The sequence below is a fragment of the Plecotus auritus genome (assembly GCF_963455305.1).
Source record: "Plecotus auritus genome assembly, chromosome: 5".
NCBI classification, from domain to species: Eukaryota; Metazoa; Chordata; class Mammalia; order Chiroptera; family Vespertilionidae; genus Plecotus; species Plecotus auritus.
In genome coordinates this window covers 78091613-78114006 of record NC_137776.1, presented here as the reverse complement: position 1 = coordinate 78114006, position 22394 = coordinate 78091613, and the positions used below count along the sequence as shown (strand labels likewise).

At 40.2% G+C, this 22394-nt stretch overlaps 1 protein-coding gene across 3 annotated transcripts in view; it reads left to right on the top strand.

The window, feature by feature from the left end:
* SPOPL (speckle type BTB/POZ protein like) overlaps positions 1–16704 on the top strand; it is a 69165-nt gene extending 52461 nt beyond the window's left edge. For 2 of the 3 annotated variants that reach the window (XM_080667771.1, XM_080667770.1), the window contains 6 exons: positions 2152–2329; positions 2410–2465; positions 4760–4882; positions 7713–7855; positions 7941–7994; positions 12475–16704. In XM_080667771.1, the coding sequence (XP_080523897.1) occupies positions 2152–2329; positions 2410–2465; positions 4760–4882; positions 7713–7855; positions 7941–7994; positions 12475–12619 (699 nt within the window). In that variant the 3' untranslated portion in view covers positions 12620–16704. The remainder of the gene's footprint in view (positions 1–2151; positions 2330–2409; positions 2466–4759; positions 4883–7712; positions 7856–7940; positions 7995–12474) is intronic. The other variant, XM_080667772.1, reaches the window with a different exon arrangement.
* Positions 16705–22394: the final 5690 nt, after the last annotated feature.

The following is a 22394-nucleotide window of genomic DNA, read 5'->3' as shown; positions in this document are numbered from 1 at the left end:
TGTAGTTATTAGAATTTTAGAAACTATTTGGATAATTAAAAACTTAATTAAAAACAGTGGTCGGCAAACTCATTAGTCAACAGAGCCAAATATCAACAGTACAACGATTGAAATTTCTTTTGAGAGCCAAATTTTTTAAACTTAAACTTCTTCTAACGCCACTTCTTCAAAATAGACTCGCCCAGGCCATGATATTTTGTGGAAGAGCCACACATAAGGGGCCAAAGAGCCGCATGTGGCTCGCGAGCCGCAGTTTGCCAACCACTAGACTGGGAGAATCTTTCTTTATATACACAATATTTTGGCACTTGTATTTAGGAAAGCATCTCACAAGAGTGTTGTGATAAATCCTTTCTGAATCATAATTGCACTAAAGTAGTACTAATTTAAAAAACATATATCTAAAGAAATATTGTGCAGTACAAAGAGAGTGCTGAAAAAATAGAATCTGGGAATATAGGTCTACTCTCCATCTGATATTGACTAGCAGTGTGATTTAGGACACTTTGGTTACCTTCTCTTGCTCTCACTTTGAAAACTTTTACCAAATAAGGTGATTGATTAGATGTTTTCTATGACACATGATTACAAAAGGTTAATAATGCAAGTTGGAAAGACAAAATGATTAATTAAAAATACCTCAATAAAATTTTTCTTTAGAAGTGCCCATTCACATGAGTGAGATACATGTTTATACATCTAGATGAATGAGAACTTCTGAGATTTAATATTCTCCAGATATTTTATACTGGATTATTATTACACTTTACGTGTTAGCATGTTAGTAGTTTGGTCCAATTTACCTATTTGTAATTTACATTTTCTACATAGTTTACTGTATTTATATGTGTCCTTATTTATACCTATTCTTATTTAATAAAAGCCACATGAAATGTTTTCAAATGAACATAGGTATCTATTGCTGCATAAGAAATGATCACAGCCAAAACCGGTTTGGCTCAGTGGATAGAGCGTCAGCCTGCGGACTGAGAGGTCCCAGGTTCGATTCCGGTCAAGGGCACGTAACTTTGTTGCGGGCACATCCCCAGTAGGAGGTGTGCAAGAGGCAGCTGATCGATGTTTCTCTCTCATCGATGTTTCTAACTCTCTATCCCTCTTCCTTCCTCTCTGTAAAAAAATTAATAAAATATATTTAAAAAAAAAAAAATGATCACAGTTCTGGCCGGTTGCTCAGTGGTTAGAGTGTTGGCCCGTAGACAGAAGGGTCATAGGTTCAATTTCCGGTCAAGGGTACATACCTCAGTTGCAGGATCCCAGCCCCAGTAAGGGCATGTGGTGGAGGCAGCTAATCAATGTGTTTCTCTTATATTAATGTTTCTCTCTCTCTCTGTCTTCCCTGCCTTTCATCTCTCTCTCTAGAAATCAATGGAAAAAATATCCTCTGGTGAGGATTTAAAAAAAAAAAAAAAGAAATGACCACAAAACTTAAAAGTTTAAAAACAATGGCTAACTAATATAGCACTTTTGTAAAAAATGATTTATTTACTCTAAAACATATCCTTGACTTGTTGAGGTAGTATTTTCTTCAATTTATTAAATGCAATTTGAAATTTCTTATAGTAGAATTCTTTTAAAGTGGTGTATAAGACTTAATAGTGTTTAAGATTATATTCAGTAGACAGTGGTCATCTTCATTGAGAAATAATTTAATCCATATTTTATATTTGAGTTTGTATAAAAGCAATATTGAAATTATATCAGTTTTTATTGATTAGTTAATTAGGTAAATAAAAGGTCTGAAAATCAAACTAAATCATATTTGTATTCTTAATGTTGATTTTTTTAAAAATAAAAGATCCCATGAACTTTTAATAACTACAGTTGCTTTTGTGAGAATTCTTATACTTTAAAATTTAAATCAATTTAACCATATACTTAAATCAGTTTTACCAGAGTGGAAACATGTAGGAATAGCACTTAAAATACTTCCCAAATTGCATATCCTAGACTGTAGTTTTACAACCTTTAAACTGTATCCTTAAATTCAATTATCAGGTATTAGCATCTTTAGCAGGAATGCATTTACTTATTCAAATAATTTTAATGATAAGAAATTTAAGTATAGTCTTAGTAACTAATTATTGATATTAAATTGTAAAAGTGTTTTTCTTACTGTCCCTTTTTTATTAGGTGAGTGTGGTCCAAGATTCAGTAAATATATCAGGGCATACTAATACAAATACTTTGAAGGTTCCTGAATGTCGACTAGCAGAAGATTTAGGTAATCTCTGGGAAAACACAAGATTTACAGATTGCAGTTTTTTTGTGAGAGGACACGAATTTAGAGCTCATAAATCTGTACTTGCAGGTACTTTCTACTTTTGGGTAATATAGTACATTTCTCTTATAAATGTGTGCATTAAATAATGATGCTTAATCTTGTTACAGCTCGATCCCCAGTTTTTAATGCAATGTTTGAACATGAAATGGAAGAAAGCAAAAAGGTAACCATAGTTTAAGGGTTAACAATAAATTTGTGCAAAAGTAGAATAGTGGACTGTATATTTTAAAAGTAACAGTGCATGTTCTCAATTGTTATACTATGATTTTAGAAAAAAAATAGAAAGATGGGAAAAATGGGTTCTCTAGCAGAACAGTCAGTGTAACCTAAAGTTGATGAATATTCCAAATAATAGCTATTTGGGTGCCCATTTGGTAGAAAAATAAGTAGGTAGTTCTTATCCAAAAGGGTAGTTATCAAAGGACTGTTCTTGGCCATAGCTATTTGGGAGTTCTCTGGTTAAGAAGTATATTTCTTGCCCAGCCGGTGTGGGTCAGTGATTGAGCATCAGCCCATGAACCAAGAGGTTCCTGGTTCAATTCCTTGTGAGGGCACATACCTAGGTTGTGGGCTAGATCCCCAGTAGGGGGTGGGCAGGAGGCAGCCAATCAACGTCTCTCTCTTTCATCAATGTTTCTATTTCTCTATCTCCCTCTCTCTCTAAAAAGCAATAAAAACATAATAAAGAAAGAAGTATATTTCTCCTTTCTAGATTTTATTAGTTGATTTTGGAATTTGTTTTTTAGAGCAAAAATAATGCCTACGTTTTAACCACTAAAATAAGTTGCTATTTATTAGATTTAACAAAAAATGGCATAAATTACATTATTATAAATTAGCTATAATCAAAATAATACCTATTTGGTTTTCCCAGGTGTTTCTCTGTCACCTGTCATCTTGAAATGCCAGATTAAAGATCAGAGGTTGATTGTTTGCTGGTTGCTTTACATGTGATCCATCCTTAGTGCTCCAATTGGACGACTCCAGGGTTTATGTGGGCTCAGCTTTATTCTTTCTGAAGAACTAGAGGCTGCAACAAAATAGCTGTTTTCTTTCCTTTGATTGTTGGTCTGGGCAGGTACTATGATCAACTTTCTGATCACTTCCAAGTAAAAGCTACATCAATGATGTGTCAAGTGCTATTGTCAGCAAAGGTTCAAAAAGTTTACTGTTGTTTACTGTTTGATATTTAGCTTGATTAATCCCAGGAAAGAAACCAAATTTACAAAGATAGAGGAATAAAAAAGGAACTAGTCCTTTTTGGATTTGAGCATGTGTTAAGCAAAGAGGTGAGGTGCCAGTAGATAATAGTACATGCCATTTTGCAAAGGGAAGAGTTCTGAGGTGTAATGGGTGCTCTGGAATTATCTCATACTAGAGGCCCGTTGCATGAAGAGATTTGTGCAATAGGCCTTCCTTCCCTTGGCTTCCAGCACCGGTTTTCCTCTGGTACCCGGGACCCAGGCCTTTGCTCCAGCCAGAGTCTGCCTTCTTCATCTTTGCTGCAGACTCTTCGCTGCTTCACTGCAGACTCCGGCCGGAGTCTGCCGTCTTCGTCTTTGCTGTTGACTCCGGCCAGAGTTTGCCATCTTTGCTGCAGACTGCCATCTTCATCTTTGCTTCAGACTCTGGCCGGAGTCTGCCATCTTCTTCGCTTCAGACTCCAGCTGGTTTGTCTTCGTGGCTTCACTGCAGACTCCAGCTGGAGTCTGCTGTCTTCGTCTTTGCTGTTGACTCCGGCCAGAGTTTGCCATCTTTGCTGCAGACTGCCATCTTCATCTTTGCTGCAGACTCCAGCCGGAGTCTGTCATCTTCATCTTCGCTGCAGACTCCGGAGTCTGCAGTCTTGTCTTCGCTGCAGCACTCTGCTCCTGTAGATCCCTTCACGTGCCCCCGCCCTCCCTCTCATAACAGGCATCCTGCCCCGCCTGGCCACTCCGTGCCTGGAGCAGCTGGGCAGCAGCCATCTTTGGCCTTCTAATTTGCATACTCACTCTGATTGGCTGTGGGCATAGCGGAGGTATGGTCAATTTACATGTTTGTCTATTAAGTAAGATGCCTGGCCATTCTTTTGCTTAAAGGTGGTTACAGGATCTTAGGCATTGTATTACAGGTTAGGAATTCTGCAAAGAAAAACTTAATAGACATCTTTCTCTAAGGTAGAGGTCAGAAACTGCATGCAGATGTATTTTGTTTGGCCTACAGACTTTTGTTTTACTCTTTTAAATTAAGAAATTGGATTTATATTTCTACAGGTAGTCTTTGGTGCATATACTTTCCTCTTAGATCTGAGTGTTTCACTTTGCCTGCATAGCTTACTGAAGATAAATTTTAAAATAATCTATATTTGAGTTGTACAGATTTGGGGCTTTTAAATTATTGTCAAAGTTTCTCCTTGGTTTGTTTGCGTATCTGTGTTCTTTAAGTATAACTCTTTTGTGTTGTTTTCAATATCAGAATCGAGTGGAAATAAACGATGTAGACCCCGAGGTTTTTAAAGAAATGATGAGATTCATTTACACAGGGAAAGCACCAAACCTTGACAAAATGGCTGACAACTTGTTGGCAGCTGCAGACAAAGTAAGTAATTAGGTCTTAAAGAGCTGAAAAATGTCCTCAAGCTTCTGATATATCTAGACATTGCTGAAAAATGTCCTCAAGCTTCTGATATATCTAGACACTGTCATCAAATGAAAACCCCAAATAATTTGAAATATTGGATTAATTTATACTATTTGTAGGTGGCTCTTGAGAGTATTAAAAAATAGCATACAATAGGATAAATAAGGAAGTGAGATTTTTTTTTAATCAGTAAGACAAAAATATCTTTATATGGAAGAAAGTAAATTTTTTATGGGAGATTAAATTATAAACTCAGTTGTTTAGTGCATCTTTACTGTTTTATAAGAACACACACAATAGCGTATATAATTAAAAATTTTTTATATTGACTAATTCAATTCTCTGTATTTATAGATTGATTTTTTAATTTAATAGTGTAGTAAGAGAAAATAATGATAATTTTATGCTCTTTTATGATGGTGATTTTTTTAATGTAGGGAAACAGTGCAAAAATGCCAAAAAATCTTAAAGCCAGTAGTTTTCAATCCTGAGAGCACATTGGGAGCTTTCTCCAAAAGTATTGTCATGCGACTTTCATCCATGTATATGCATATGTGAATGTGTGTGCGTGTGTGTGTGTGTGTGTGTATGCAAAGTGTTATTATACTTGTTTTGTGGAATGTTAACATTGAGGGGAACTGAGCCAAATGTGTATAGAATCTATTATGTTGTACAACTGAACATGAATCTATAACTATCTCAATAAAAATTTAAATTAAAAATGCTATTTACATTAGCATCAACTATATTAAATACATAGGCATAAATAAATACATAGACAAAAAATGTTCAAGATATGTATACAGAAAATTACAATTAATTTCAAAGTGAAATGCAGGCAGGCCAAAATAAATGGAGAGATAAATCTTGTTTATGGACTGGAAATCTGAATATTATTAAAATTTTTGGCACCGGCCCTGCTTGCACCTGCAGCCGGCGCTGGTGCCGCCGCTTACATCCACTGCTGGCGCCAGAGCCGCTGCTCGCACCTGCTGCCGGCGCCTGGCACCAGGCCCAATCACTCAGAGCCATCAGTGGGTGCGAGTGGCAGCACCAGGCCCCGATTACCCCTCAGGGCTTCTTCACCTCCCCCTGCTCCTGAGGGGCGATCGGGGCCGGCAGCCACCTCTCGCACCCACTGCCGGTGCCGGCCCCACTCGCACCCGCAGCCAGCACCAGCCCCAATCACTCCGTGCCGTCAGTGGGTGCGAGCGGGGCTGGCGCCATCACGTGGGAGCGGTGGCAGCGGGAGCAGGGCTGCCAGCAGATGGGACTGGGGGCCATGGCAGGAGGGGCCGGGCGGGGCCGGGGAGGATGCACTGAGACCCACCCCTGTGCCTACCACAGCCTCGCGGCCCACAGTTCCTTTCAAGGTGCATGAATTTGTGCACTGGGCCCCTAGTACTACATAAAATTAAAAATTTGATAATTGGACTTCAATACAATTTAAAACTTCTTTCTGCAAAAGTCATGGGAAAACAAAAAGACTAGTAACAGATTGAGAGAAAATATTTTCACAGTATATATTTGATGCATGACTTTTATTCAGAAGATATCTGATAAAGGACTTTTATTTCAGATTATATAAAGAACTCTCAAAACTCAATTTTAAAAAAAGCAATGTTATTTCTAAAAATAGAAAATATTTGAACAGCCTTTTTCCAAAATAATGTCAATCAATGTCAGAAGATGCTCAACATCATTAGCCATTAGAGAAATGTAAATTAAAATTATCACAAGATTCTTTTACACACATATCATAATAACTAGAAATTACACAGACCAAAGCTGTGGAAGAATTAGGACTGTCATACACTGCTGATGGGAATATAAAGTGGTACAACCATTTTGAAAGACTGGCTGTTCCTTAAAACATTGTACACTTGCCATATGACCCAATGAACCCATTTTCAGGTTTTTATCCAAGAGAAAAGAAAGTATATGCCCATATAATGACTTATATATGAAGGTTTATAGAAGCTTTCTTTGTAATAGCTAAAAACTAGAAGCACCCAAATGTTCATTAACAGATGAATGGATAAACAAATTGTGGTGTGTTTATATACAATGGAATATTACTCAGCAATAAAAAGCATTAACCTTTTGATGCACAGGCAACAACACGCGTGAATCTCAAAATAATTATACTTTGTGGACAAAATTTTAGCAGTAGAAAGCATGTGAGGTGTTGGCTTGGGATGGGGTGAAAGAGAAGGATTACAAAGGTGTAGGAGGAAACTTGGGATGATTAATATGTTCACTATCTTGATTTAATGGTGATTATATTTCTACAAACTTATCAAAGTATAAATTTTAATAAGTGCAGTTTATTGTATGTTAATTAGACCTCAATAAAGCTACTAAAGATGTTATAACATATACACAAGATTTTTAGTGGTTATGAATATGATTTCTTTAGCTTTGTAATTCATTCTTTAAGATTGGATTGTGACACATGCAGTGAGTGTACTGGTTGGTACACACATGTTCATAATAATAGAGAAGAGAACTGTACTCATTAAAAGTATTGAGTAATAAGGTGAGTGTGTTTTTTAAGAATTAAACCCTATTTTACACTTATAGAAATTGAAATTTCCTAAAGAAAATTGGTTTTTCTCTTGAATATATTCATTAATATTTTCTTCATATTAGGTTAAAAATAATTTAGAGACTTTTAAAATACCCTTAGCTCAAAGTATAATGTGCTTTATTTCCTAAGTCCAACTATCATGTATTTAAAACTTGTTATTTTCAATAAATGTTTAATGGTTGTTTTCCTTTTGAATAGTATGCACTGGAACGGCTGAAGGTCCTGTGTGAAGAAGCTCTGTGTAGTAACCTCTCAGTGGAAAATGTTGCTGATACCCTTGTCCTTGCAGATTTGCACAGTGCAGAACAGTTGAAAGCACAAGCCATAGACTTTATTAATAGGTAAGCTATGCTTGTATTTCAGCGGCATGACACCTTCAATGTTTTTCACCAGACTTTTTTAAGTGTGTTTAAATCTTCAATGCAGGTGCAGTGTACTTCGACAGCTTGGGTGCAAAGATGGGAAAAACTGGAACAGCAAGTAAGATGACATCAGTTTCTGACTTAAAGTTGATCTGCCTACATAGAATTAAGTGTTTGCATAGGCCTTTTGTTCATCTACAATAAGTAGGAATCCAGATATTAGTTATATGGAGTAAACTGCTGGTTATTTAAAAAGAAATAATAATTTCACTAACTTAGTGGATTCTTGAGGCTATGCCCCCTTGAAGATCAGCTGCTAATGTGAACTGAGATGAATGCCCTAATTTATTAAGCACATATGCTCACATAGTATGTAGCTGAGTCCAGGTATTTCAATGGCTACTGGAGATCCTTTTCCTGTCCCTTCAGAAAGCATTTCTAAGAATATGGAAAATGTTCATTTTATTCTCTGAGGAATGTACCCTTCATATTTGCCCTAAGTATCTTCACATTTGAATGCTAACCCATTGCTTCTTAGGTTAGCCAAATACTTTGCATTGAATGCTTTATTAAGCCAGCTGCCTAATATTCTAAAAATGGGAGTAATTTGATCTTTACTTTTCCTGGTAAAACTGTAAGAGGTAGCATAGTTCTTATATCTTTTCTAAGTCCAGACTTTCTGAATATTAGAACTTATTATTCCTTTCTTTGTTTTCTTCTCCCATTTTTAGGGAGCATTTTTTATTCTTTATAATTATTCAAAATAAAAAAGGATAAAGAGTTGATAGGTTGAAAGTTGCATCTTTTGATTCGTTTTTGCTTGTAAACCCTTAAATTCCATTTTTGCAAGTTATCAAAAGTTGATAAAAGTATGTCAAAAAAGACAAGTGGATAAAAGAAAGTCAGAGAAGTCCGTGTTAGAGACAATAAAATGAATGTTATTTTACTTAATTATTTCCTATTGTTTTAATTTGTTTTGCTATGTGTGAAGTTAACTGAATTCCTATCAGTTTGTGAGTTCTCTTTTCTGAAAGTAAAAATAAGTGATTACTTTTAGTTTATTGGTTTTTCTGAATATTGATCAGTGTGATAATTATGTTATCATTATGGTATGTCATCTAGACAAAAATCAGTTTAAATTTAAAACATAATGTGTATGCAACAAATGACAATTTTATGATCCTTTGTACTTAGCCACTTACAAGCTCTAGTTTTATTCTGTTAAGAAAATATTTTACTTTGTATAACTTTTTCAATGTCAAAAAATATCAGAATATTTTAATATCCCCTGAAGAAGCTGTTGTATGTACAGACCTTCAGTAGATATTTGTTAAATAAGTGAAAATGTCAGGTATATTAAGAGATATCTGTGTGATTCTAAACAACTATAGTTGAAATTATAAACACATTGGTACTCTGATGTCAGGCAAATAAGGTAGTTTTATTATTAGCTACTGTTTAGTTTAACAAACATGTACCTTGTATCTATTGTGACTCAAACACCATGCTAATGTGCTGCCTTTAAAAACAATTATGAGGAAAAGTCCCTATTCTTGAGAAATTTGTCTAATAAAATAAACAAATATATGAATATGTCATTTATATATAGATAGAAATCTAATGAAAGAAACAAATATATGAATATGTTATCTATATAATAAAAGTCTAAGCAACCATTATGGTGGAAAGACTAGAATAAATGGTTACTATGATGCGCACTGACCACCAGGGGGCAGACACTCAGTGCAGGAGCTGCCCACTGGTGGTCAGTGCACTCCCACAGGGGACCGCCGCTCAGCCAGAAGCCAAGCCGGGCTCACAGCTGGTGAGCGCAGCAGCAGTGGTGGAAGCCTCTCCTGCCCCTGCAGCAGCGCTAAGGAGCAGCGAGCCTGGCTTCTGGCTAGAGAGTGCAGTGGCAGTGGCAGGAGCCTTTCCCACCTCCCCTGCAGGCAGGCTGTAAGGAGCGAGGGGTCCCAGACTGTGAGAGACCTGTACTGCAAGAGGGATGTCTGACTGCCAGCTTAGGCCCTATGGGGATCGGGCCTAAGTTGGCAGGCAGCCATTCCCACTAGGGGTCCTGGACTGCGAGAGGGCTCAGGCCGGGCTGAAGGACACCCTCTCCCCCCCCCCCCCCCCCCCGGCACGAATTTCGTTCCCCGGGCCTCTAGTTTTTTAATACTATGGTAAGCAGTGTGGTAAAAGAAGGTTATGTGCTGGAGGTTTAGGGATGGCTTACTGGAGATGTCAGATGTGCCTTAAAATATGAAGAGGAATTAGAGGAACTAAAAAGGAAATAACAGGCATTGCAGACAGAAAGGATAACTTATAGTACAGAAGCCTAAAGGCAGTAATCATTCATTTTATAGGTATTTATATTTATTCAGTAAATATGGCCCAAGGCACTGTGCTCAATATCCTATCTAATAAAGAGGGAATATGCTAATTAACCATCACTCCATCACAAAGATGGCTCACCCACAGCTGAGGCCAAGTTCCCATAAGGAGTCTTAACAAGCAATCAGCAGGGACCTGAGGCTACGCCCTACCCCACCCCCATGAGGCTTGACAGGGGACCTCAGGCTGGCAGGGCTTTACAGGGGATCTCAAGGTGCGCTTCCCGTCCTGGTGCTGGGCTAGGGGACCTCAGGCTGTGCCCCCCACCCCGGCACCAGGCTGGGGGACCTCAGGTTGCACCCCCCGCCCCAGCACCAAGCCAGGGGACCTGAGGCTGTGCCCCCCTGCCTGGCGGGGTTTGACGGGACCTCAAGGTGCACCCCCAGTGCTGGGTCAGGGGAACTCAGGCCAAGTCCCCCGCACAGGGGGGACCTGAGGCTGCACCCCCCTGCCAATGGGGCTTGACAGGGGATCTGAGGCTGTTCCCCCCTCCCAGTACTGGGCCGGGGGACCTGAGGCTGTGCCCGCCCCCCACCCCCCTGCGTGGTGGGGCTTGACAGGGGACCTCAGGCCATGCCCCCCACCCAGTGAGGCTTGACAGGGGATCTCAGGCCATGTCCCACACCTGGTGGGACTTGATGGGGGACCTCAAGGCATGCCCCCCCACCCCGGTCTGGGCCGGGGGACCTCAGGCCATGCCCCCCCAGTCCTGCGCCGGGCCAGGGGACTTGAGGCTATGTTCCCTGCCTGGTGGGGCTTGACAAGGGTGGGACTATCCAGGTCTGGATCTATCCCAATGAGAGGGGTGGTGGCTGGGTCTGGGTCTCACGCAATTTTGAGGCGCATGTGGGTGGGTGGGGACTTGACTCTGGGTCCCGTGGTGTGCCCCAGACTCCGACAGGAGGAAGGTTTTCATATACATTTTACTAATTTTCTTTCATCTCTGACACTTCTATTATAGAGAAAGGGCAAATAGCAATATTAAATTATTTCCTCTAATTAATCCCCTTTTAATGTGCAGGAATTTCGTGCACCGGGCCACTAGTCAAGAATATAATAGTGAATATGATAAATGTTTTCCCTGGCTTCCCAGAGTCTGTGGTTTAGCAGGAGATAAATGGTAATTAAACAAGTATTTGAAATAAAGTGTGATGATAGGTAAAGTATAGCGTACCCATCCGAGCATATAGCAAAGGAACCTAACCTAATCTAGGTGTCAGAGAAAGCCTTTTCAAGGAATTCTATAAATAAAGACCTGAAGCATTAGTAGGAGGTACCTTGGTAAAGAAGAGGGAAGAGGTGGAAAAGTGTATCCCAGAAAAAGGGAACCAGGTATGCAGAGATTAGGTGGTAAGAAACAACAGTATGGAGTGAAAGAGAGGTTGTGAGAAGCTGGAGAAAGCAGGCAGGGATAAGATCCTGGAAGCCATGTAAGTTAACATTAAGGGCTTTTTAAGACATTACTCAAAGATTAATCCAGTAAAAGATTTCAGCCTAGGGCAGGGCCCGATCAGGTTTGTGTTTTTATTAATCATCAGAGCTTTGATGATTGATTGGAAAGGAAAGGGTCTAGGATGGTAACCAGGTTTCTGACTTTCACTGGATGATGGTGGAAGCATTAGCTGACTGGAAATGACAGAGGAAGAATTTGGGGATAGGAGTGATATGTTGAGTTCTTATCTAACAATGCTGACTTTATAGAACTTGAAACACATCCAAGTAAAGAGTACAAGTGGTTGGGAATGAACCTTGTAGGAGACTTAGGATTTAGCAAATCAGTAGTTGTCACCATTGAATATGATAGCTAAAATTGTGAAGAATGGATGAGATAGGATGAGTAATGAATGTTAAAAGAGTAGATGGCAAAAGTTGCAACTCTAGAAAAAAACCTGAGTGTAAGCCAGGGAAAAGAGCTCTTGAAAGAGCCACTTCAGAAATGGTAACAATGGGAATGAAACTGTGGGGACAAGTGTCACATGCTTCAGGATAATAGAATTTCCAGAAAATTCTAATAGTTTCAATTGTTACAGAAATACTACTAAGGTATTTTGTGAATGATATTTTAATGAATTCAAGTGGTTTGAATACATACAGAGGCAGAGTGTTGAAAACATTTTGAAATCCGTAAATTAAAAAAATTGACAATACAACAATGCATTTTGAAAAGTATTCTTTAACAAACATCTCTTAATTTTATTTTTCAGCCAAGCAACAGACATAATGGAAACATCAGGGTGGAAGTCCATGATTCAATCTCACCCTCATTTAGTAGCAGAAGCCTTCCGAGCACTAGCATCTGCTCAGTGTCCACAGTTTGGCATTCCACGCAAACGGCTAAAACAGTCCTGAAATCTTCCATGAACTGTAGAAAAATGGAATTGACTTTTATTCCTCCAGGTCCAGAAGGATTCTAATAGACAAACCATAAGCAAGAGTTGTTTCTGTTGTCTTGTCCACGGAACAGAAGCTAAAAAAGCATATGGCTTGCATTTCAAGTGGATAATTTATGGTTTATTCTTCAGCTTTAAATTAGACTGACTATACTCTAATTCACTTCAAGGCCTTAAATTATCTCCAGTGACTTCTCTTGTTCATATGATACTTTAATTTTTTTATTGTGCCTTGTCATTTTGACCAAGGCTATGCAGGATTGCACTAGCTCCATAATGCAGTAATATTGACAACTGAAGATACTAAGTTTCAAAAGGATCTTCCATTAGCTTCAGAAAAACAAAATTAATTTTCTAGGGTTTGTGCTATGCTATCTCAAAGTTTAAGACTAGCTTCTTAAAAGCACTTGTATTGGAGATAACTGTTAATGTCTCCAGTCTGAGTTCTATAAATACAGGAGAACCTGCTTACCTTCAAGGTAAGTTATGGCAATACACAGCTTCAGTTCTAATTTATTTTTCATTTCAGGGGCAATTATGCAATGAGTTGGCCCAGATTTTTAGTAGAATTTGTGATGTTTATATGTTAACTGTCTAGAAAACTAAGAAGCATAACAAACCTTTGTGTTTCTTTGTGGGTTTATCCAAGTTTACAATTATTGAGAACTGATTGAGGATAAGATTTCAATAAGAAGAAAGCATGTTTTGTGCTGAATTAATTTTTTTTAAATTTATAGTGGCCTGCATTTATATGAAGAATTCTGTACATGTTAAAAGTAAGGATGACCAAATGTAAATTCAATGAGTGGGCCAATTAAGAGAGAGATATATGCACTTTTAATGTGTAACTTTTGTATGCTGAATGGTACATATATTTTTTTGCTTTTGAGGGAATTAATAAGGTATAGTTAATTGTGTCTTAACTTTTGAAATAATTTTTTAAGACAGATGGAGGTAACTGGCTGTTTGTGATGTAATAGATAAAGATATCCTTCATTATAGTTAAATTGGTTTCCATTTCAGTTAATCATCATTAAATTCACTCTTTTTTTTATCACACATTGGAGAAGGCATCTGAACAATAAGTGAATCCTGGACGGTCTACTCTCCTAAAAACAACAAACTGATATTATTTGCAGACTAAAGGAGAGAACCTTCAGAAACTTGTCAGGCCACATTCTGAACCTTCCCCATCCCCTTAGTTTTTTCCTTTCTGTTTCAGTTACTGTACTAACATTGTGTGTGAATGATACTGAAATTCTGCATAATGTGAACAGGATAAACTATTTATAAACTGCTTTTCATGGGCCAGTTCTTTATTATAAATGAATTTCAGCTTTAAACACATACACATGCTCAGTGTTGGATAGCTCTGTTCACAGTGGAGGTCTGTTCTACATCTGGTTTCCTGAAATAGGGACAGCATGCTTCTTAGACAAGATTGATGTTGGACCACAAGGGGAAGTGTGTCACTGGGAAAAAAATGCACATACCTATATATTTGCATACATAACTATTCTCCAGATTAAAATTTGTATAATTTGTTTATTTAGTTTTTTAATTTAGTACAAAAGGAATATAATTAAGCCTGAGGTCTTAACATAGTTTTTTTTTTTTTGGTATTTCTTTGTTAGATTCTCACTGAGCAATTCTAATATATCAAGAGTGATTCATATTTACATTGAACAACACTTTCAAATACGCATTTGTTGTCCATAACAAACGAGTTTGAAAGATCTTATTTCTTCAGATATCTTCATTTTGTTCTTTGTAATTTCATTGAGTATTTGTTATGTTAACTTAAGTTTTAAATTGGAAGAATACCTTGGGATAGAAGAAAGATTCTTACATATTAATGGTCTCCATCAGTGCTATAGTAAGCAGAAATTCACTTTCTTAACTTCACCATAAGATTGAATTCATTAAATTTGCAATGTACAATTTAAAAAAATACATGCCCACATACATATATACTAAGATTTTAATTTAAATTTTGACTGGGTCTTATAAGAAAACAAAAACTCCTTCCTCGGGCTATAGAATTTTGTTGTCATATATATAAAAAAAATGCTGGTGTACCCATGTATATCAAATGCACAAAGGCACATTGTGAATTAATTCACTGCTTGAATCTACATTTCTAACTATAGTGACTTCACTAATACCATATAATGAACATTTCAGATTTCCCTCACTTGTTTTCATGTTTATTGCAAATCTTAAGGTTTTTATTATAAGTATTATTTTAGTTTGGTAGTACATTTTGTACCAAAAACGTCAAACACTGTGCTGTAAGAAGATCCATGTTTGTAGAAATGTCCACTTTTCAGATAATATAATGCCTACCTTTATACTAACAGAACCATATGGTAGCTGATTTATTTTTTTTATTTATTATGTATATTTTTGGTATTGTGTGGGTTCTTGAGGCTGTGATAGAAAACTGTTAATGTATTCTGAAATAAGTGCTCTAATAGCCTTTTTTTTGTTATTAAAATTCATTGTTTTCAGTAGGCACAGATTCTGTCCAGAGCAGTCTTGCCTTTTGATTATCAGCCTGCTCCTGTTTCTCTTTTGTCACCTTAACAGAACTTTTTTTAAAAAGTAGTGACTGGTTTTAAACATTAGATAAATACAAAAGTAATCATTGGAAAACTGTTCTTTAGATTCAGATAGGGAAACACTATATTTGTGCCTTTTTTGTTTTTGAATTTTAATGTGTATTGGTATTTGGAGCACAAATATGAAGGTGCCATAATATTATGGCTGCCATTGTTACCTCCTTGAATATTCGTGTGTCATTGTCTTAAAATAGTAATTGGAAAACCTTGCATGTATTATGTGGTTATTTAGGCATCTGTGTGCACGCTTGCGTGCATGTGTGTGCGTGAGTGTACATGTACTTGTTTTCACTTGGACTTGTGTGTGATATATTCAAAAGAGTGAATTTCTAAAAATAGGACTCAGTTAAACATTGAAAGTTCAGGCTAGTTGAAATATATCATTTAAATGTGCTTTACTTGGGACAGTTGATGGATAGAGGAAATTATAATTCTCAAAAATGTGACTAATTTATTGCATGACAAACAGTGCCTTTTTAGGACATCATTAATTCTAAAATTAAGTTTAAAATATTAATGATCTCTTAAAATGTTGTCATGAACATTATTGGCTTTTAAAAAACTGAACCTAAGTTAGAGCTTAAATTGCCAAAAGTATAATTACTAATTTACTTACCCATTTAAGTTTTGTGCATAAATTTTAAAACCTAAGCAGAATTCTTTACAAAATTGTGAATCATAGATGCTACCCAGTGTTACTAAAATATAACACTGGGGACTTCAGTAAGTTGTTTTGTTAAACTCACAAGCTTTTTTCATAGCCAAGTATACTTCAAGTATTGAATTATTCCAAGTTGGACTTCCATGCTCTTTGTTGAATAAAATAAAAATATTCAATATATTCTTGCAAAATAAGGTGGGCGGGTGGGTTTTAGTGTTTTCAGATTATAAAGACAGCACTTTCACACACAAGAGTATTTTGCAAACCTCTTTTATACAGATTATGAGCTCTATTTAAGTGTTCATGGAATGATGTAAATTTTAGGTCCATTTGAATAAATATAGAGTGCCTACCATATGCAAGACTTCCTTTTCACTAGGAATTAAATCATCACACCGTGTTTTCTGCTTGCAGTATGTGGACTTAATGTTTGAAAAGGAATTCTTATATTTAAATTTTTTCTGTTAGAGTTTATCATTGTATACTGTAACCCAGTTAATTGTGCATTCAGGTTTTTAGAATGAAGATAAAACTTGAGTCCCACTTTTGAAGATAAAATTCTGCTAAAGTTATTTAAATATTAGTTCTGGGGGAAATTGATTTTCAAGTTTCAAATATATAAAGACTTATATTGAACTTTTCAGCCTCATTTTTAATCAGCTCATGTTAATGAGATACATACTTTTGGTATCTTGTTGCTGAAAATATTTTTGGCATTTCAGCACTTTGCGTTAAAATAAAGTTGTTACTACTTATTCAGAATTAATTGGTCCATTTTGTGTTTATTTGAAAATATAAACTTATATTTTATCATGAAAACGATTGTTTCATGTATTTTGTCTCTTGTTTTTGGTTTCGTTTGGTTTTGGTTATTACAAGTGGGTGAATAAATCTAGTGCCTGTAACTGCATCTGGACAGTATAGCTTTTCTTAATCAGAGGTAGCAGGAAGGACTCTGAAATGGCACATTATCAATGTCATTCCTTAGTTATGATGAGAATGGGGAATTTGGCTTAGATCATATATGTAAACAAATATGTATATATTCATTTCTCAGATCTTAAAAAAATACATGAGGCAAACACTGATACTTCAAATGGATTTCTTCTAAAAAAATAAAATTTTACTGGGGAATACTCATTTATAGTGTGGAATGCTAGCCCAAGCTTTGTTCTGGCGGAGTTTACAAATTCAAATGTTAACACAAGGATCTGATAGAAGGAAAGTTGCAGACCAGATATAATATGTGATGAACTGGGGAAATGGCAGTCAGTGTAGTGGTGGGCCTGGTCTAGTCATGCAGATTCAATAGTATAACAGCAAATAAGAGGACCCTAACTTTCTGGCCCAACTTAATGGCACTGTCTGTATCCTAAACTCCTACTACCTACCTCAACCAAAGCAGAGCAATCCTATCTAATAAAAGAGTAATATGCAAATTGACCATTACTCCAACACACAAGATAGCTGCCCCCATGTGGACACAAGATGGCCAGCAGGGGAGGGAAGTTGGGAGGGACCAGGCCTGCAAGGGAGGGCAGTTGGGGACGATCAAGCCTGCAGTGGAGGGCAGTTAGGGGCAACCGGGCCAGCAGAGGAGGGAAGTTGGGGGCGACTGGACCTGCAGGGAAGGGCAGTTGGGGGGAACCCAGGCTTGCAGGGGAGGGCAGTTGGGGACAATCGGGCTGCCAGGGGAGCAGTTAGGCATCAATCAGGCTGCCAGGGGATTGGTTAGGGGGTGATCAGGCTGGCAGGCAGAGGCGGTTAGAGGCAATCAGGAAGGCTGGCAGGCGAGCAGTTGGGAGCCAGCAGTCCTGGATTGTGAGAGGGATGTCCCACTGCCTGTTTAGGCCCGATCCCAGTAGGATCGGGCCTAAACAAGCAGTTGGACATCCCTCGAGGGGTCCCAGATTGGAGAGGGTGCAGGCTGGGCTGAGGGACACACTCCCCCCCCATGCATGAATTTCATGCACCAGGCCTCTAGTATGTAATATTAATAATTAAAGTGGAATTATTAATGTTCATAAGCCCTTTGAAGAGGGCCCATAGTCCCCCAAAGGAAGATTAAGCAGGAAAATGCAAAATCATAGATGAGGAAAATTAGTCCATTTCTCCTGAAGCAGTATCTTTTCTATTATCTTAGAGATGTGTGTCCACAAAGTTAGCAATAGACACATCTAAAGGATAATACATCTCTACTGTCTTCCCAGCAAAAGTAGTCCATCACTACAACCTGCTTCTGTTTTGCAATATGCTTTGGTCAATATTTTCTTCTTCTTTTTTAAGAAATTGAGTTTATTGGGTGACAGTGGTTAATATAATTATGGGTTTCCGGTGTATCTATATGGGTTTCCGGTGTATCTATAAAAGGCTAATATGCTAAGTGTCCCTCTGACTGTCTGACCGGTCGCTGTGATGGGCACTGACCACCAGGGGGCAGACGCTCAACACAGGAGCTGCTGTGACTCACACTGACCATTTACAAAGAAATGGCACCGCAGACCTGGCGCTGACAAAGCAACACTCAGCTTCCCTCCAGTGGGACACAGGCCCTGCAACCACCCCGGAGCAACACCCCACCAAATCGCAGCCAATGCTGCCAACACCCATGGTGCAAAATGCAGCCTAGCCCAGAAACAGTCACTGTGGGCACCAGAGAATTATATCATGTAGCAACGCCCGGCTTCCTCTCCCTAGTGACTAGCCTCCTTGGAGTTTCTTCAGCCCAGGAACATGACTTGCTTTATAGCCAGGTGCAAACATTTTACACTAACCAAATGTTTGTGAAGCATTTTCCCGTGCCTTGTCTCATTTGATCCTCACAGAAGTCCTGGATTAAGTAGATAGGAGACTCTATGTCAGGCGTCCTCAAACTACAGCCCGCGGGCCACATGCAGCCTGCCGAGGACATTTATCCAGCCTGCCGGGTGCCACTGCCTGTCCTGCTTAGCAGCCGACTCATCCCCGGCCCACAGTGCACATAGGAATTTGTTCATAGTTTTTTTTTTAAACTAGAGTCCGGCCCTCCAATGGTCTGAGGGACAGTGAACTGGCCCCCTGTTTAAAAAGTTTGAGGACCCCTGCTCTATGGAATCCTATTTTCTTTTCATTAGCCAGAAAATGGAGATTTAGAAAGTGTAGAAACTTGACCTGACTGAATAGAAGTAAGAAATGGTGGACCTTGAAAATGATTTCACGTTTTCTCCCTGCACAGAATATAGTAAACACTGCTGCAGTTAAATATTTTACCCTTTGTTTTCCCTGCATAATCTACAATAATAATCTGCTTCATGGTGATATTTACTGCTGTGTTGCTGACAATTACCTGAAAGAGAAGTTGGGGTGCTTCACTGGGCTGGAAAAAGTTTAAGTCAGAAAGCAGGTCTAATTAAGCAAGTTTGAACTAATAAAAGGGTAATATGCTAATTAGGGTGGACATCTTCCAGATGACCTTCCAGATGTCCTTCCAGACAAAGCCGCAGTGGCTGCAAAGGGCCCAGGCTTAGGCAGCCAGGAGTGGCCTGGTGCACTCTTGGCCCTTCTCCAGGCAGCTCCAGGCACCCCAGGGTGGGTGGACATCCCACTCGCTCGGCCGAGGGTCCCCAAGGGCCCTGTGGACCCCTCTGCCACCTCCCATCTCCACCCTGATTCCGGGAGCTCCAGGACCCACGGGAAGGAAGTGTGCACATGAGGGTGCTATAGAGGGGGCAGCAGCAGGTTTGGGGGACCCCAGGGAAGCCGCCTAGCTGCAGATGCCCGAGTCTGTTCTGGACCTAGGGCCATGCTCTCCCCGTGAGTGACTAGGAAGCTGCCAATGTCTAACTGCCAGGGAGATGGGAGTGTGTCCACCAAAAAGTAGGACCATCGAGCTGTTCACAGTCTCAGTGCAGGCACAGGTCTGTGGCTGAGGGGGTGGATGCCAGACCAAAGCAAGACAGCAGAAACACCCTGTCCACCTTGGTGGGTGCAGCTGCAGTCCACATGGGCCTGGACAGTGTAGAAAGCACTACCTTCTTCCGGGTCCTGTGCTGGCACTGCCGCCTCACTCACCCCCAACCCCCCCTGAGTCCTGACAGCGAAGTGTGTAGGGCATCCTGCAGGAGTTGTGCCGTTCTGGGTGCTTTTGCCTGAAGACATCCTTTGGGATGAATTCAGAGCCACATCTCACTTCCCACGAGACTGGAAGAACCATGTAAAAGGAATTCAAAAAAAGCTTTCCACATCTCTGTGTATTCTTTTGAATCCATAAAATGACCTTAAAAAAAGCATTTGGGCCACCTAAGAAAGAATGCACTTTCTGGCCAGAGCATGCAGGATTCTTTTGCCAACAAGTTAAAGGAAGCAGAGAACTGGCACAATGGAAATGGCCCTGGTGCCCTATGAGGAGACCACGGGAATGGGGTTGCAGAAATTCCACAAGCCTCTTGCCACCTTCTCCTTCGCAAACCATACCATCCAGATTTGCCAGGACTGGAGGCAACTGGATGTGGTAAGCAAATCCTGGGGTAATATTCATCCGTAATCCTATATAATAATGAGGTAATATGCAAATTGACCGTCACTCCAACACACAAGATGGATGCCCCCATGTGGACACAAGATGGCCACCACAAGATGGCCAGCATGGGAGGGCAGTTGGGAGGAACCAGGCCTGAAAGGGAGGGCAGTTGGGGGGGACCAGGCCTGCAGGGGAGGGCAGTTAGGGGTGATCGGGATGGCAGGGGAGCAGTTAGGCATAGATCAGGCTGGCAGCAGAGTTGTTAGTGGCAATCAGGCAGGCAGGCAGGCAAGCAGTTGGAAGCAAGCAGTACTGGATTGTGAGAAGGATGTCCAACTGCCCATTTAGGCCTGATCCCACCAGGCAGTCGGACATCCCTCAAGGGGTCCCAGATTGGAGAGGGTGCAGGCTGGGCTGAGGGACACACACCCTACCCCCTGTGCATGAATTTCATGCACTGGACCTCTAGTCTATACTAATAAAAGGGTGATATTCTAATTAGACCAGGAGACCTTCTGGACGTCCTTCTGGACAAAGCCATGGTGGCAGGGCCAAGGCAGAGGCAGGTTAGGGACGATCAGGCCAGGGGGGAGGGGCAGTTGGGGCAAGGAGGCTGGCAGGGGGGCAGTTGGGGGCGAGAAGGCTGGTGGTGGGGCAGTTGGGGGCAGGGTGGCAGTTGGGGGCGGTTAGGCCTGTGGGGGGACATTTGGGGGTGGGCAGGCTGGCAGGGGGGGCAGCAGGGGGCAGTTGGGGGCGAGCAGGTCGGCAGTGGGGAGCAGTTGGGGACTATCAGGCTGGCAGGAGGGGCAGTTGGGGGCAAGCAGTCCCGAATTGTGAGAGGGATGTCCAACTGCCAGTTTAGGGGATCGGGCCTAAACCGGCAGTCGGACATCCTCCGAGGGGTACCAGATTGGAGAGGGTGCAGGCCGGGCTGAGGGACACTGCCCCCTGCTGCACAAATTTCATGCACCGGGCCACTAGTTGATTATAAGACTGGTCTTTATTTAAAAAGAAATAAAAGAACAGCTTTGTTGAGATATAATTCATATACTGTACATGTCACCTAAAGTGTACCATGTGCTGGTTTTTTAAAGTAAATTCAGAGTGGTGCAACCAGCACCATGCTCAATTTTTAAATATCTTCACAACCCCATCCCCTCCAAAAAAAACTTCTACCCACTAGAATCACTTTCCTGATCATCTTCCCCCAAATAGATTGCATTTTAAGGGTGTGTAAAGGAAAGTTCAGGGAAGTTAAAATACTGCACAAAGGATACTGTAAAATGACAAAGCCCAAAGTGAAGATCTTGTGTTTTCTTTTCTTTTTAATATTTTTTTATTGATTTCAGAGAGGAAGGGGGAGGGGGAGAGAGATAGAAACATCAATGATAAGAATCACTGATCAGATGCTTCCTGCAGGCCCCCTACTGGGGATAGAGCCTGCAACCCAGGCATGTGCCCTGACTGGAATTGAACCTGGGACCCTTCAGTCCACAGGCCAATGCTCTCTCCATCATCCAGGGCCATGTGTTTTCTTAAGTTCTGCGTGGTTGTAATGGTCCCCAAAGCTATACTAATAAAAGGATAATATGCTAATTAGAACAGATGTCTTCCGGACAACCTTCCTGACAAAGCCACATCAGCTGCAAGGGCCAAGGCTCAGGCAGCCACGGGCAGCTGCGAAAGGCCCAGGCACAGGGTGGCAGTGGCAGCAGCAGCAGGGTAATGGGGGCGGTGCCTTCCCCTGATCTGCCAGATCGCCTCCCGCAGAGGGAGGCCAGGCTGGGGGCCAAGGCAGAGGCAGTTAGGGGTGATCAGGCTGCCAGAGGGGCTAGGTAGGGTCGATCAGGCCAGCAGGGGGGCAAGTTAGGGGAGATCAGGCTGGCAGGCAGAGGCAGTTAGGGGCAATCAGGCAGGCAGGCTGAGGGTTAGGGGTGATCAGACAGGCAGGCAG